We start from the raw sequence: 15050 nt of genomic DNA on the forward strand, positions 1-15050 counted from the left end.
AACATCAATCTGAAACGTTTCAATTTTAGATAACGTCCTTGGATAACAGCTGGATGATCGGATTCATTCCAGCGTCTCTGTCGCGTTTTATTGAGTGAAAATTAATAAAATTGGTCAATTTTATGATTCTCCAAATAATGAAACAGATTATTTCTGCCTGAACAACAAAATAACAAAAACAAATTTCTTCATTTTGTATTTTGTAGATCCAGTTGCAGAGCAACAGAAATCTGTTATTTTATTAATAATTTCAGCTAATCTGAACATTTCTAAGCCTCATCTTCAGACTCTGAAAACTGAAGTGACCAGAAGGTTCTGCTCTGTTTTAAATGAGTTTAAATGATCAGATTTGTCTTTAATTATCCGCCTGAGTTAAAACTCCTAATCTGCCTACGGACTGCGGTAAGCTAGCATGCCTTCCTGCGATGTGGATAAGTCTGGATGTTTCAGAGGTCATTCTTCCACAGCGTTTTCCCTCTGAAGGGATAACCTCCATCTTTAAAGGATCATTTCCTGCAGTGAAACATCCGACCTGCTAACATGAGAAAATGTCTCCAGTTGAGAGGAACGGAGAGCTTTAAGCTCCCGTGTGTGAAAGTGTGTGTTAGGTGTGTTTGTGAGCCAGTGACCAGGGCCGAGCCCAGCAGCTTAATGACGCCCCGTAGCTCCGGTTTAAGCTCCGCCCACCATTAGGGCCCACCTTTTTGACCTGCTGTTTCACTTTCCACTGAGGAGCAGAACACCAGCAGTGCCGTGACTGAAATCCACCGATCCCAGAATGTTTCTGTGAACATTTCACCTTCCCTCTAACCTTCATCTTCTTCTTCTTCTTCTTCTACTCTTCCTCACAGCTGATTGGATCAATCATCGGTCGCCAGGGAACCAAAATAAACGAGATCCGGCAGGTGTCCGGGGCTCAGATCAAGATCGGCAGTCAGATCGACAGCAGCAGCGACCGCCATGTGACCATCACCGGCACGCCGATCGCCATCAACCTGGCTCAGTATTTAATCACCTCATGGTAAGAATCAGCAGGACAGAAACACTCAGACGCTCCAACTGGGAGTCCTCACAGAAAACCAGTTCAGCTTCAGTTTGAGGACTTCAAACCAGCAAGCAGCCAAGTGAGCAATAAGCATCAGGGATAAAGTGGGAAATGCAGGAACCAAACCGAACAGAACCGTTTGGAGGAGTCAGTCAGTTGTTTAGTTCTTTGTTAATAAACTGAACTGAACTGTTCATTCAGGAACTGAGAAGTGAAATCCAGCCTGATGGTTTCCTCCAGAGAAAAAGCTCTTTGTGACATTCGGAGTGTAACCGGACACAAATATGTTCTGCAAGCGGTCCACATGTTCAGCGCCTCCCCAAAGTAATCATTGATTCTGCCTGGGGGCCGAATCAAGTTTCTGAACTTCTCAACTTTTGCCGCTTTTCTGGCTTCAAACACAAAGATCTAAAATTTTTATTATTTTGTGAAAAATCAACAACAATCGTGAGGTGGAACAAAATTTATTGGATATTTGAAACTTTTTAACAAATAAAAAACTGCAAAGTGGGGCGTGTAAATTATTGGGCCCTTGTGTCGATACTCTATAGCGCCACCTTCTAGGGCCATGTCTGACAGTGGGATGGTTCAGGGTGATGAGCTGTGTTGCTTTTATGGACACATATCTGACCAGAGCTGCTTCCTCCATGTCTGCTGTGTCAAACTTTAAACCAGATTCTTTACGGATATCTTTGAGAAATGTCTTTCTTCCTGTTGCTCCTCCATAAAGTCCAGATTAGTGCAGAGAACCACTGATTGTTGTCCTGTGGACACAGAACCGCTGGTCGTTGTCCTGTGGACACAGAACCATTGGTCATTGTCCTGTGGACACAGAACCACTGATTGTTGTCCTGTGGACACAGAACCGCTGGTCGTTGTCCTGTGGACACAGAACCATTGGTCATTGTCCTGTGGACACAGAACCACTGGTCGTTGTCCTGTGTCAGACTCTCCCGCCTCAGCTGTAGATCTCTGTAGATCCAGAATGATCATGAGCCTCTTGGCTGAATCTCTGATCTTCTCCTTGTTCCAGATGAAAGTTTAGAGGGACGGTGGATTTGATAAATGCACGCATCCCCGGCGGCCCCGCCCCGAGGGGAGAGGGCCGGGTCAGCGCTCGTTTGCATGTATTAGCTCTAGAATTGCCACAGTTATCCAAGTAACGGAAGAGCGATCAAAGGAACCATAACTGATTTAATGAGCCATTCGCAGTTTCACTGTACCACCCGTGTGTACTTAGACTAACCCGGTGGATTTGGTCTGACACTCTTTCCATGTCAACATGATGACCTGCTCAGGGCTCTTTGAGATGTTTAAAGCTGGAGAAATCTTTCTGTTTCTAAATCCTGCTTTAAACGTCTCCCGGTGTTTCTTGGTCTTTATGATGCTCTCTGAGCTTTAAGCTCAACCTGAGACCATCGGCTGCATTTGTACTTGATTACACACAGGTGGTTCTATTGATCATCATCAGTCATTCAGGACAACACTGGATCATTCAGAGATCCTCTTTGCAGTTTTTTATTTGGTAAAAAAGTTTCAAATATCCAATAAATTTTGTTCCACCTCATGATTGATTCTTCACAAAATAATGTTATTATTTCCATCATGCAAGTAACTGCTGCATGACGGACAGAGAGAACAAAACTAAGAGACTTTTTCATTATATATTCCAGTCAGATTGAGTCAGATGAGACGAGAGCGTTCCTCCCGCCGGCGGTTCTGACCTCATACTGACATCATCAGGCTGATGACGTCTGATTCACACAGAAATATTTCACTATCGTCAGCAAATTTTCACAAGCTGAGATCCTGCAGCACCAACATTCAGATGTCTGACGGGGTTAGGGTCCTGCTCAGCCTCCCCTGTGAGTTCAGAGGAAACAAACATGGCCGACTGGAAGGAGCAACGTTTGAGTCCATCGAACGTTCAGGGCCGCCATGATTGTTGTCCAGTTTTCTGTATGTTGGATTCACCTCCATGTTTTCGTTGCCTCTCTTTCCGATTGGCTTCACCCAAACTTCAACAGCCAAGATGAAACTCATTGAACCTTCCCATTTGTAGGTCAGAAAGTCTTTCAGACATTTATTAATGTCATTTTCAGCCATCCAGATAATCAGGACGTCCTTAAGATTGTTGGAAGGAGAAAACTGGGAGAAAAATCAGTTGGTTCTGTCCAGGTAGTCCAGCTTTCTCTGGACAAAGACGAACAGACACCATGTGTTGGTGGGTGGATGGTAGTTGGTCCTGTGGGTCTGTTGGCCGGTCCAGAGTAGACCCGGTCATTGGTAAGTGGGTCAGATGGAGGACAGATGGACTCTGGCTCCAATTCTTAGGCCATTTTTCCTGAAAAGTGTCGGTATCGGGTTGGTTCTGTTTGTCCCAGAGCTCAGTCTGACCCACCCAGTTCTCCACCGTGGATTGATGGATTGATGGTGTGAAGCTCTTGTCATCCGTCCTTCCTCCTTTTCCAGGGTAAACGGTGAATTTCTGCAGAACCCGGGTCTTTTCTCGGATCCGCAGTGAAACGTTTCTGCATCATGTATGATGGAGCTAGCATGCTAACGTGTCTGTGATGGTTCTGTTTCCTCCTCCCTAAGCCCCCTCCCAAGCCATCACCCCAACTTATACAGCACACCCCCCATCCGTACAGCGAACCCCCTACAATAATCTGTTGCAAACACACCTGTCTCCTGATTTTATGTTCTGTCAGTTTTTCATTTTTCTCTCCAAAAAAATCCTGTTTGGTTCCGTTTTGGTTGACATTCAGTTTTTACTCTTGTTTTGTTAACATGTCTTTAGTTTGAGCCTCTAACCCTTCTCCATCCGACCCCCTCCTCCTGACCCCTGTGCTCCCTCCACCCTCCCTCCTCCACCTCCTTCCTCCAGTTTAGAGACCGCCAAATCCACCGCCCAGTCCTCCTCCATGTCGTCTCCCGTTGACCTGACCATGAGCTTCACCCAGCCCGCCCCCCCCGCCTCCGCCTCGTCCTCCTCCCCCTCCCCCCTGGCAGCGTTGGGTGCTGCACTGCCCCACGCTCCGATCCTGGGCGCTCCCTACGCCCTTCCCCTCTCCAGCCTCCTGGGAGTGAAATCCATCCCCTACCTGGCACTGTCCACCCCTCCTGCCTCCGCAGCTGCGGCGGCGGCGGCGGCGGCCGCCATCGGCGCGCCGGTGCTCTCGAGCTCGGTGCAGACGGCGGCCACGGCGGCGGTTCCCGTCCCGGCTCACGCGGCGGCTGCGCTGGCGTCCTACACTGCCAAGATCTCATCGTCCGCCAACGGGATGAAGAAGCCGGAGAGACAGAAGTTTTCTCCGTACTGATGAAGGAGGACGGCCGTCTCTGCGGTGGCTCCTGAGCTGCTCTTCAAACTGCGAGGGCCTCTGAACTTTCACTTCCTGTTTCCATCTTTCTCTCTTCCCCTCCTGACTGCTAGCAAAGATCACTGTGGGATTATTGGAACATGCATGATTTATCCAAAATAAAACCGATTCTGTGAAGCCAACAGCGATCAGTGAAGATGAAGCGAAACCGTTTGGTGGCGTTGAGTCCGGTTCCGCCGGAGCGTAGCAGATTTAAAACGGTCGTCAGTTTCAGAGCTAAACCAGCTGAACCTGCTGATCATCTTCACTGACGACAAGAAGGATCCTTTAAATCTGACAATCACCAAGTAGCTGCAGCGGTTACGTCTCAGGGTCAACGGTCCGTCCCCCGCCGCTCCGGGGTTCATCCTGTAAATACACAACACCACCCTGATGCACACCGTCACTGGGAAGAAACCGTTCAACGCCCGACCATTATGAGGAAGAACCGGGTCAAGGTTCTGCTGTCCACCTTTAGCAAAGTCCAGTGTGAAACGAGGCGCTGACCATTATTCAGTGTGTTGATGCTGTTGCTTCATCCATGTCAATCAGAGACGGTCGCGTTTCTTCAGAGGTCCGAGTGTCTGGGTAACCGGCCCGGCACGGTCGCTCCGAAGTCCAACCGTTTCTGGGCGTTTCACGGTCACCCTTTACCGTCCACAGACCCACCGAGCCGAGCTCCTGTGAAACCTCCCGCTGCGGCAGATCACAGCCGTAAACAGAGTTCTCAAGTTCAGAGGAGGAAATAATGATTAACAAGAAGCAAAACCTCGTTTTATTTTCCTTGTTATCCGGGAGAAAATGAACAGAAACCATCAGAGGGACGTTTTCCCGCCACATCGGACCAGAACCGAGCAGCAGGAGTTCAGGGCTCTGGACTAACGGCTCCTCAAACTGTCCGTCCTGCTGGCTGAAGTTCAACAGAGCGGAGACTTTTCCAGGGGTTTTTGTTACTGCGACGTTGAGAATCGATTTCGTCAGTTCGGCTCGACTGTGCAGAGCCTTAAACTCCTTCATAATCATAAAACTGATCGTCACAAGATTCAAACTTCACCAAAAGCATAAAGGGTTAATCACAGTAGCTTATTGTCACCACCAGGTGGCAGAAGAGTACAAACTTCCTCCAAACTGCAGGAATAAACGTAGCAAAGAAAGTTTCTGCCTTAAAACAGTTTGTTGGTGCTTGAAGTGAATCTGCAGCGCTTTCTGCCCGTTTGGACTTTTCCACTTACAGACGCTTCATTTAACCAGCAAAATGTTTAGTTGGTCCAATCAGAAATGAGATGAATTATGTTTAGGAAGCCAGCAGCCATGTTGGAGTTGGAGGTTGAGAAGCTTCATGTTCTGGCTTCAGGCGGCGGCTTCTGAGCAAATCAACCGATTTGAGTTCAGGTTTTGTACGGAAGGCAAATCCTGTCCATGTTTTTATCGTCCGGCTCCGCCCACTCTCGTTTGGCAGCCATATTGAAATCTGAAACTGGAGGAAGTCGTTTAAGGGGGCTACATAAAGTCAATATAAATTATCATCTTTTTAATCAGCAGCTGTGGATGCAAAATGGTGGCTGATCTGGGACTCCAACTACCTGCTCCTTTATTTCCTGTTTTCTACTGACAGCCGTCACATATTCAGCATCCATGTCAGAATCTGCATGTTTCATTTTCCAACAATCCCACAAAGCAGAGCTTCTCTCTGGTTTCTCCTCCTGGTTGGTTTCAGCAGCTCAGAGTCCGGAGGCGGCGCCTGCAGCCTGTAAAAGCCATAAAGACTTTCCAGCTCTCCTTCTGTCTGTCCTGCTCTTTGACACGCTGTATACTCCTATATTTATTATTAACCGTTATGAAATATTCCCTCACAGTTTATGTCACTGATCACTAACACTGAGCTGACTTTGTATACGACGTAAATGTACTTCCTGCTTTGTGTCTCGTTGGGTTTTCTTGTAAAGATTTTTTTAAGTCCTTTTTCTTTTGATTAATTCAAGTTGATTTAAATTATTTTTTTAACTTATTAAGTATTACAGCTGTGGGTTTATATGAAATTATGTTTCCAATATGACTGTAAAACTGTATTATGTTTTTTAAGTGTGTGAAATAATTAACTTTTTCACTGTAACATTGATAATTGTCTAAGTTTGTGTTTCCACTCCTTTAATCCAACTGGATATCAGAACCGAACCCGAAGACGTTCTGAAACCTCTGGACAGAACTAGAACAAGTAGAACTACGGCAACACAGCGACCCAAAATACCAAACAGCAAATAGATTCACTAGCAGTTAGGAGGATTATTATGGATAAATAAAACACACAATAAATGGAATAACGAGATTTATGGAGTTTATCTTCACAGAAGCAAATAAAAAAGTGATTCATGATTTTAACCAGAAGACTGAAAATAAAACTTCCTGCTGAGGCAGCAGGACAGAGCAGGTTCTGAAAATACGGAAAGCCAAAATGATCAAAACTTTGATCAAATATAAAAAGCAGCTTTTCAATAGTTTGGCAAATTATCAGAATTCAGATTAAATGGAGACTCAAAATGAGTTTCATCCTGAAGCTTCAGTTTAGACTTTTACTTTCTAAACTTCTTCATAAAACAGATTCTTCCACAAACAGCTGCCAGAAAAACGTCAGTACAGAGAAACATCCATGCCAACAAGCTTTTGTTAAAAAGACACAAATAAACCAGAAGAAACAGCTTTAACAAAACTTTCCATTAGATAATATTTAATGATCCAAAACACTTTGATATTATTCTACTTATTCTAGTTCTGTAGCAGATTTTCTCTTTTTGATTTTTTTCTTTAATTTATTCGTTTTTCCAGATGAACTGAGGAACATTTCTGGATGCTGCTGCATGTCTGCTTGGCCTCACTAACACACACACACACACACACACACACACACACGCCTACACACACACACACACACACACACACACGCCTACACACACACACACACACACACACACACACACACACACACACACCAGGCTGCAGCGTCTGGGGATCAAAGCAATACTGAGCAGCTTCAGGTTGAACTGGACGTGTTTCTGTTTGTATTAATAACTACTGATGATGATGATGATGATGATGATGATTAACAAGCTCACTTATTTTTATAAAGTCACATCTCTTCTTTCTTCTTCCTCTCCATCGTTTCTGTCGTTCCTCCTCCGTCTGCATGAGTCTGACTTGAATTGATGTCTATGCAAAAACAGTTCTGAGGTCCAGTTCAGGTGGACGCTGTCCGACCCGGTCTGGACCGGACCGGAACCGATCCGGTCTGACCCGGACTGGACCGGACGTGTCGGTGGTTCTGCTTTCTTCCATCCATGCCATGTTTCAATAAACGAGCACTGAAAGAACCGGTTCCCCTCGTCTCTGTTTGTTCTGTTCAAAGCGTCCAGTTCTGACCGGCTTGGACCAGAAACCCAAACCAAAAGGGGAACCCTGTTGACATGGCAACGCGACCAGAGACGGACCCAGAGTTTCTGCTGAAGGAGAAGAGAAAATGAAGATGAAATTATGTGACTTTTAATCTTTTTTTTATTTTTTTACATATTTGTTGAAACTCTGCGACAGACTGACCAGGTGACCAGACCACCTGACCTGACCAGGTGCCAGACCACCTGACCTGACCAGGTGACCAGACCACCTGACCTGACCAGGTGACCAGACCAGGTGTTCGGAACGTAGCTGGAGAGGCAGCAGCTCCTGCCATTACCACATTTAGCAGCGACTATATGAGTGATTGACAGCACTAAGCCCCTCCTCCTGGCTCCATTGGTCAAAGAGGAGATGGACGTTTCCACAGATTATCTGTCTCATAATAAACTAATGACATGGAAACAGAACATATTTTATAAAAGCTACATGCTGCAGTTTTAATTAACATATGGATATGAATATTTTAGATTGTTTTCACAGATAAGAGAAACGAGAAATTAGAACACTTTGATTTTTATAAAAAGAGCATTTTGTTGGCATTTATTACAGTATGAAATATAACTAATTAATTCACAGGGTTGAAGAACAGAAAAATGAACGGAACCCCCAGTTGGACATTTTAGTTTTTAGATTCTTTTATTTTTGTTCAGTTCCAACCAACCAACTCAAAACAGCGATAAAAGAATAAAAAGTCTTCAGCATCTTTTCATACTGATGTAATTTAGCATTATACAAATAAACTGACATGTTTAAGCACAGAACTGTTGTCTAAAGTTTCAGTTTTTCTTAATATTTATGGTGGGCCACATTTGGCCCTCGAGTTTTGAGTTTGAGACAAAATTTACAGCAAGAACCGGCGACCATCTGCTGCACAACACTTATCGAGTTCTTCTTCTCTCCTCCGCTAAAGTTGATAGTCTTATAATCAGCCAGAAATGAACGGCTTCAGTTCAGACCAAGTCAACAGAGCTGGGTATTTAATTTACCTTCAGGAAGAAGTTGAATAATTTGGGGGTTTTAGTAAAATCTGCTGAACTTCTGCTGATCATCACTCAGAGCTCTGCTGCCCTCTTGTGGTTAAACATGCTAAGTTCTCAGGTTTCTCTACTCTGCATCAACTCAAATCTTCACAAATTACACACAAAACTCCATTTATCACCCGTTTGAACAATCTGAGCTCTGCCTTACTGTCAGAACATTTTAGCAGCACCAGAACCTCTGATCGGGTCCAAACTAAAACTTTTGATCAGGCTCTAATTTTATTCTTCATGAAAACAAAAACTGAATCCTGGCAGGATTAAAATTTTCCCAGGAACTGGAACAAAAATTGGTTACCCTTGCCTTAAAGTTTTAATTGTGTTAATATAATAACACAGGTAGTGCTAGATTGGCTAGAGCCATCATTTTATTTATGCATTTTTCTTGCAGTTTCCATCCCTCCCAGGTCTGTCCAACAAATCAATCAAACAGCTGCAGCTGATCCAGAATGCTGCTGCTGGAGTTCTGACTAAAACCAGGAAGATAGAGCACATAACACCAGTTTTAAAGTCCCTCCACTGGCTCCCTGTAGCTCAAAGAATAGACTTTAAAATACTGTTGCTAGTTTATAAATCACTGAATGGTTTAGCACCACAATACATTAAAGATCTGCTGCTGTTGTATCAACCTTCCAGAACTCTCAGGTTCTGGTTCTGGTTCTGCTCTGCATCCCCAGAACCAGAACCAAACAAGGAGAAGCAGCATTCAGCATCTATGCACCACAAATCTGGAACAAACTTCCAGAAAACTGTAAAACAGCCGAAACGCTGACTTCCTTTAAATCTCAACTAAAACCCACTTGTTTAGGATTGTATTTGAAAATTAATTAATTACTAATTTATTGATGGAATCCGACTTATTGTCATGTTTTGATTGTTGATTCTATGTTGCATTGTGTTTCTGTTTGATTTGATGTAAAGCTCTTTGAAATGCCTTGATGCTGAAATGTGCTATACTAATAACATTTGATTGATTGATTTAATGCAACAATTCAGTTGAAATGTTAAATTTGACCATAGATTAATTCTCCTTTCCCAAAATATCCATAAACCAACACACTCCACTCTCCATATTGTGCTGACAAGGCAATGAGTATCAATAATTCTTTTAGAATATTTAAAATAAATCAAAACCAACAATCCCAAAAGTGCTACTTTGTCTCATGATGTAACTGTTCCTTAAAAGCCTAAACTGACACCAGACCTTGCAAATATCAGATGACAAACATCTAAATCACAAAAACAAAAGTCTTTTTGCAGTTAGAATGGACCACAATGTCCAGAATGTTAACTTGCACGTTTTCATGAAATCTTGGAAATATTCATAAATATGGTCAGATGTAAAAACTCAGGTACAAAGTTTTAAAAACCCCAGTATGTGTGCAGCAGCTGCAAAGCCCCTTGGAGCTCACAGGCTGTCAAACCTGCAGCTGCAATACCAGGTTTCCTGTCGGCTCAGCATCCAGTGAAAAGTATGAAAATGCAAACAGACATTGGCACAACACAAACACATTTTTTAACTGTTTCTAAAAAAAATGAGTTTTACAAACAACTGTGCAGTCTTTCAAGTGTTCCACAGTAAGATGTCTTAATGGTCACATGTGAACAGTTTCTGCTCTTGTGTGAATCTTCATGTGACTTTTTAAATTTGACTTGCTGTTAAATTTTTTCCCACAAACATCACAACTAAATGGTTTGTCTCCTGTGTGAATTCTCATGTGGATCTTTAAATAAGATTTTTGTCGAAATGTTTTCCCACAAAAATCACAAGCAAAAGGTTTATCTCCTGTGTGGATTCTCATGTGAATGTTCAAACAGGGTTTTCGTCTAAATCCTTGTCCACAAAGCTCACAAGCAAATGGTTTTTCTCCTGTGTGGATTTTCTTGTGATTATTGGAATCTGATTTATCACTAAATCTTTTTCCACAAATATCACAACTAAATGGTTTCTCTCCCGTGTGGACCCTCATGTGACTCTTGAAATGCCATTTATCTCTAAAGCTTTTTCCACAGACGTCACAACCAAATGGTTTTTCTCCTGTGTGGATTCTCATGTGCTTTTTTAAATGTGCTCTTTCGTTGCATCTTTGTCCACAAACATCACATCTGAAAGGTTTTTCTCCAGTGTGGATTCTCATGTGACTCTCTAAAACTGACTTGCGACCAAATTTTTTTCCACATGTTTGACAACAAAATGAGTTTTCACCTGTATGGATTCTCCTGTGGATGTTCACAGCTGACTTGTGGCTAAATCTTTTCCCACAAAGATCACAGTTAAAAGGTTTCTCTCCTGTGTGGATTCTCATGTGTCTGTCTAAAATACACTTCCGACTAAATCGCTGTCCACAAACATGACAACCAAATGGTTTGTCTCCTGTATGATTTCCCATGTGAATGTTTAGCACTGATTTATCACCAAATCGTTGTCCACAAACCCCACAGCAAAATGGTTTCTCTCCAGTGTGGACTCTCATGTGCCTTTTTAGATGTGATCTTTGGTTAAATCTTTGTTCACAAACATCACAGCTAAATGGTTTGTCCCCAGTGTGGATCCTCATGTGAGTGTTTAGAACCGATTTCTCACCAAATCTTTGTCCACAAAAGTCACAGCCGAATGGTTTCTCTCCTGTGTGGATTCTCATGTGACAGTCTAAACTAGACTTCCAACTAAAGGTCTGTCCACAGAGATGACACCCAAACGGTTTCTCCCCTGTGTGGAATCTCATGTGTCTGTTCAAGTTGGATTTTTGTATAAATTTTTGTCCACAAAGTTCACAACTAAATGGTTTCTCCCCTGTATGGATTCTCATGTGTATTTTTAGAAGATTTTCCCTCAGAAAGCTCTTGCCACATTCATTACAGCTAAAACATTTCAGATCTATTTGGGATTCCCTTGTTGATTTCAAATTCTTCTTCATTGTATATTTTTTGTTAACCAAACACCTTAAAGAAAAGTTTTCCAGCTGAGAATCAGGACCGTTCAAATTTCCCTCATTATCCTCACTGACATCCGTATCTGAAGAGCTTCTATCTGCATTACAATCCAGTTTCCTCCAGTTCTCTTCCTCAGTTTCTAACTTCCCCAGGTCAACCGAATATCTGACAGGAAGATCTGTGCTCCCCGTTTGCTGTGGGGAAACAGGTTTCTCTTCCTCGTCTTCCTCAGTCTTCCTGATGACTGTGGTTACTGGAAACCAGCTGGCGTCAGTCTCCTCCTTCATACTGGGCCAGGGCTCCTCCTGCTCCTCCTTTATCTGGAGCGACTCTGGATCCAGCAAGTCCACACCAGGACCTTCAGGAAGCTCTTCCTTAACCAGCAGCATCTGCTGAAAGTCTGCAGGTAACAGTGGAAGATCATAATGTGGTATAGAGAAAAATGCAGAAATAAAACGATGGCTCTATGATCATAAAATGTTTTTCTGAAATATGGGGAAGTTAATGGTGTTTTTCTTAAGAGTCACATTAGTTTTATTGTTGAGAGAAATCTATTTTTGAAGGAACAGGGTTAAAATGGCTCTTGGGTTTGTAAAGATGGCTGACCCCTGGAGAAAGCAATAATTGAAAAAAAGAATTACAGTCTTCCAGTTCAGTTGGAATCAGCTTGGGGCCGACGGGATCAAATGTGAAACAGGCATTTAGTGAAGCAAGACTGTAAACAGAAGAGGCACTGCTGTTGAAGGAACATCTGCAGCACAGCTTCCTAACTGTTGCAGCAATTACTAAATTAAGTCATAATATTTAATGAAGTATATGGATACTGAATTATCTAACAGCTGCATCTATAATTGTTGCATGATGTTAGAAAATCTTCCAATGGTATTATTATTGGTAAATAAGCCTAAAAACAAAGATTTGTTGCAATCATATAATTCTGGCCAGCAGGTAAACCTTTTGCACCTTATTAACCATCCAACAACTCCATGGACCTTACCAGAGGGGCCGCTTTTCATTGGCTGATGCTCTTTCTACGTGGTCACGTGGGTGGCAGTCTCACAAACACGAGCTTTTCGTTAGCTAAGTACAGCATAATAGCAGTTCTGATACAACTTCTACACCTTGAAGCCTGTCTGCTACACAGTCTAACGTTAGCTAAACAGATCAATATGCAATGTGTATCTGACACACACTAAAGATTTTATTTTAGCAGAAAAGGCTTTGGACTAAACTGTTACTCGTGTTAGCCACTCTAGCACCAAGTACAGCTAGTCAATCAACCATCGCTGTGTTCAGGGAAGCGCTGATTAATAATCCAGAAATAAATATCAAGCCTGGAAACTTGATATCGTAACGGACTGGATGTTTTGTTTTTAACGTAATCTTTGCTCGTCTTGCGGGGCGCAGGCGGTTGATACGGTAACAAGTGTGCTTAAACTACAAAGAGAGACAGACTAAAAAGGTACGAATGGTTTTGGGTTTATCACCTGTTCGGGTTATTTTACCTTTGTTTACATTTGCTGTGGCTCATTACAGCCGCTGTAGTTTCTAAACGTTGGACTAATTACCCTGTTTGTTTATGATTATACGTCATTCATAACAAACATCAAATAGAAAAAATAGATTTCATAAAATTTTAACAAACAAATGGCTTCTTTACCGTAACAGAGCTCTTTGGTTCCTCCTATCAGTCTGTAGCTTCTCATATTGAGGTCATCAAACCCAATTTCAGATCTACCATAACTGACCGACTGACACCTGCTGGCCTCAGGTTTGCAACCAGCTTGTGACTGAGAAACCAGTAACCTCCTCCCAGATGATGACATGAACTTGTTATTTCCTCTGTCCATTGTAGTAGCTGATATATTGTGAAAATCCGGTAGAAATTATGCACTAATGGAGTCATTTTTACATAGAAACAATGCGCTACGAGGCTTTGCTTGTGAGACTTGCGGTCACGTGGGTCGGTTGTGGGCGGAGCTTGGTAAGGTCCATTGTCTAAATCAGTGTTTCCCGATTCCAGTCCTCAGACCCCCTGCCTGCATGTTTTAGATGTTTTCCCTGAGACCACTTTTATTACAGATCGCAGTACAGTTGAATCAGCACAGCAGATCTTAGAGAAAGCAGAGACAGTTTAAAATCCGTTTCAGACCTAGCAGTTACTGGCTCTGAATACCTGAAATGCGTTTTCCTAATATGTTTATTTCCCAGTAGAGAACACACACAACACGGTACAAATTGCTGTGATCTGCACTGAATGCTGCTCTGCAGACAGGATTGATTTGAAACATAATTTTAATTTGACAACGGAAATGTATTCGTTAATCAAGATTATAACAAAGTTGCATTTTAACGGGAATGGGCGCAGACACCTATACTTTAGAAAAATATGTGGTTTCAACCAGTTAATCTATCGTTCCGTCACCTAAAGATCACGGCATGCTAGCTGGCTAAGCTACAAACAGAAACACTGGTTCAGTTTATGTTCTTAATGAACCAAATAAATCCTCCATATACCTTAAATTAACTGTAACCAAATCTTTATACATTTGAGATGAGACTTTAAATATACAAACCGGGTCTTTGCAGCCGACCTTCGGGGTTGGAAACAGCCTCCATTTCGAGTTCCTGTTTCAATCGATGTATCTGTTCCAGTTGGGCTTCAGTTCGTTTCTTTTCTGCCCGGAAGTCACAAAGTTTCCATCTTCCTGTGTTGTTTTCTCTCCCGCCTCCGGTTCGAAAACAAAAAACCCCCAAAACACAAACCGCGGCGCTTCCGCAGCCGCTGTTGTGTTGATGGAGTCTGTCTAGTGGACATTTTCTTCTTCTGTTGGTTTAAACCGTACGGAGCGCCACCGCCACCTACTGGACCGCGGTGAGCATGACTGGAAATATTTCAGTCCACAAACCTGCTTCTCTGAGCAAAACTCAGTTAAGAACAAGTATCTTAATACAGTTATCCATGTATTGGTTAGTAACAGTCATTTATTCTGTAATTCCTATATTACAAGGATATTTTGGAAAGAATGTAATAACTATAATTGGAATGTTGATTCTGTATTTTCACTATGAGCATTTCTTTTTTGTTTTTTATGGAAAGAATACAAACACTGACAGAAGACTAGCATTAATCTAATTATTATATTCAGCTACACCCCTGCCATACTTTATTACATTGTATTGTGTTCCTCACTTCATTTGTATTTGTAGGTTTTCTCAATGACA

General features: G+C 42.6%; 2 protein-coding genes across 10 annotated transcripts in view; one reads left to right on the plus strand and one right to left on the minus strand.

Moving 5' to 3' along the window:
- The window catches only part of pcbp4 (poly(rC) binding protein 4), a 90037-nt gene extending 82150 nt beyond the window's left edge, over positions 1 to 7887 (plus strand). For all 6 annotated transcript variants that reach the window (XM_044122140.1, XM_044122143.1, XM_044122138.1 and 3 more), the window contains 2 exons: positions 852 to 1021; positions 3933 to 7887. In XM_044122140.1, coding sequence (XP_043978075.1) covers positions 852 to 1021; positions 3933 to 4368 — 606 coding nt within the window. In that variant the 3' untranslated portion in view covers positions 4369 to 7887. The remainder of the gene's footprint in view (positions 1 to 851; positions 1022 to 3932) is intronic.
- On the minus strand, positions 7770 to 14633 carry LOC122834048 (gastrula zinc finger protein XlCGF57.1-like). Of its 4 annotated transcripts, none has more exons than XR_006371122.1 (2): positions 14402 to 14633; positions 7770 to 7901 (listed from the first exon to the last, which is right to left on the minus strand). XR_006371122.1 is itself a non-coding variant. In XM_044122137.1 (2 exons), the coding sequence occupies exons 1-2, from the start codon at positions 14442 to 14444 to the stop codon at positions 10487 to 10489; spliced, it is 1764 nt and encodes a 587-aa protein (XP_043978072.1). In that variant the 5' UTR covers positions 14445 to 14633; the 3' UTR covers positions 9793 to 10486. The 4 variants fall into 4 exon arrangements, 2 of the variants coding, with proteins under 2 accessions (XP_043978072.1, XP_043978071.1); XR_006371123.1 differs by having other exon boundaries at positions 7848 to 7898; XM_044122137.1 differs by lacking the exon at positions 7770 to 7901 and adding an exon at positions 9793 to 12225 and having other exon boundaries at positions 14420 to 14633.
- Between the last annotated feature and the right edge of the window lie 417 nt (positions 14634 to 15050).

This window comes from Gambusia affinis, linkage group LG07, assembly GCF_019740435.1.
Source record: "Gambusia affinis linkage group LG07, SWU_Gaff_1.0, whole genome shotgun sequence".
NCBI classification, from domain to species: domain Eukaryota; kingdom Metazoa; phylum Chordata; class Actinopteri; order Cyprinodontiformes; family Poeciliidae; genus Gambusia; species Gambusia affinis.

Coding starts and splice junctions, on each gene's coding strand:
- LOC122834048 (XM_044122136.1), bottom strand. CDS start 14,444: ATGGAGGCTGTTTCCAACCCCGAAGGTCGGCTGCAAAGACCCG. Junction 12,226..14,401: donor AGGTCGGCTGCAAAGACCCG/GTTTGTATATTT, acceptor TGTTACCTGCAG/ACTTTCAGCAGATGCTGCTG.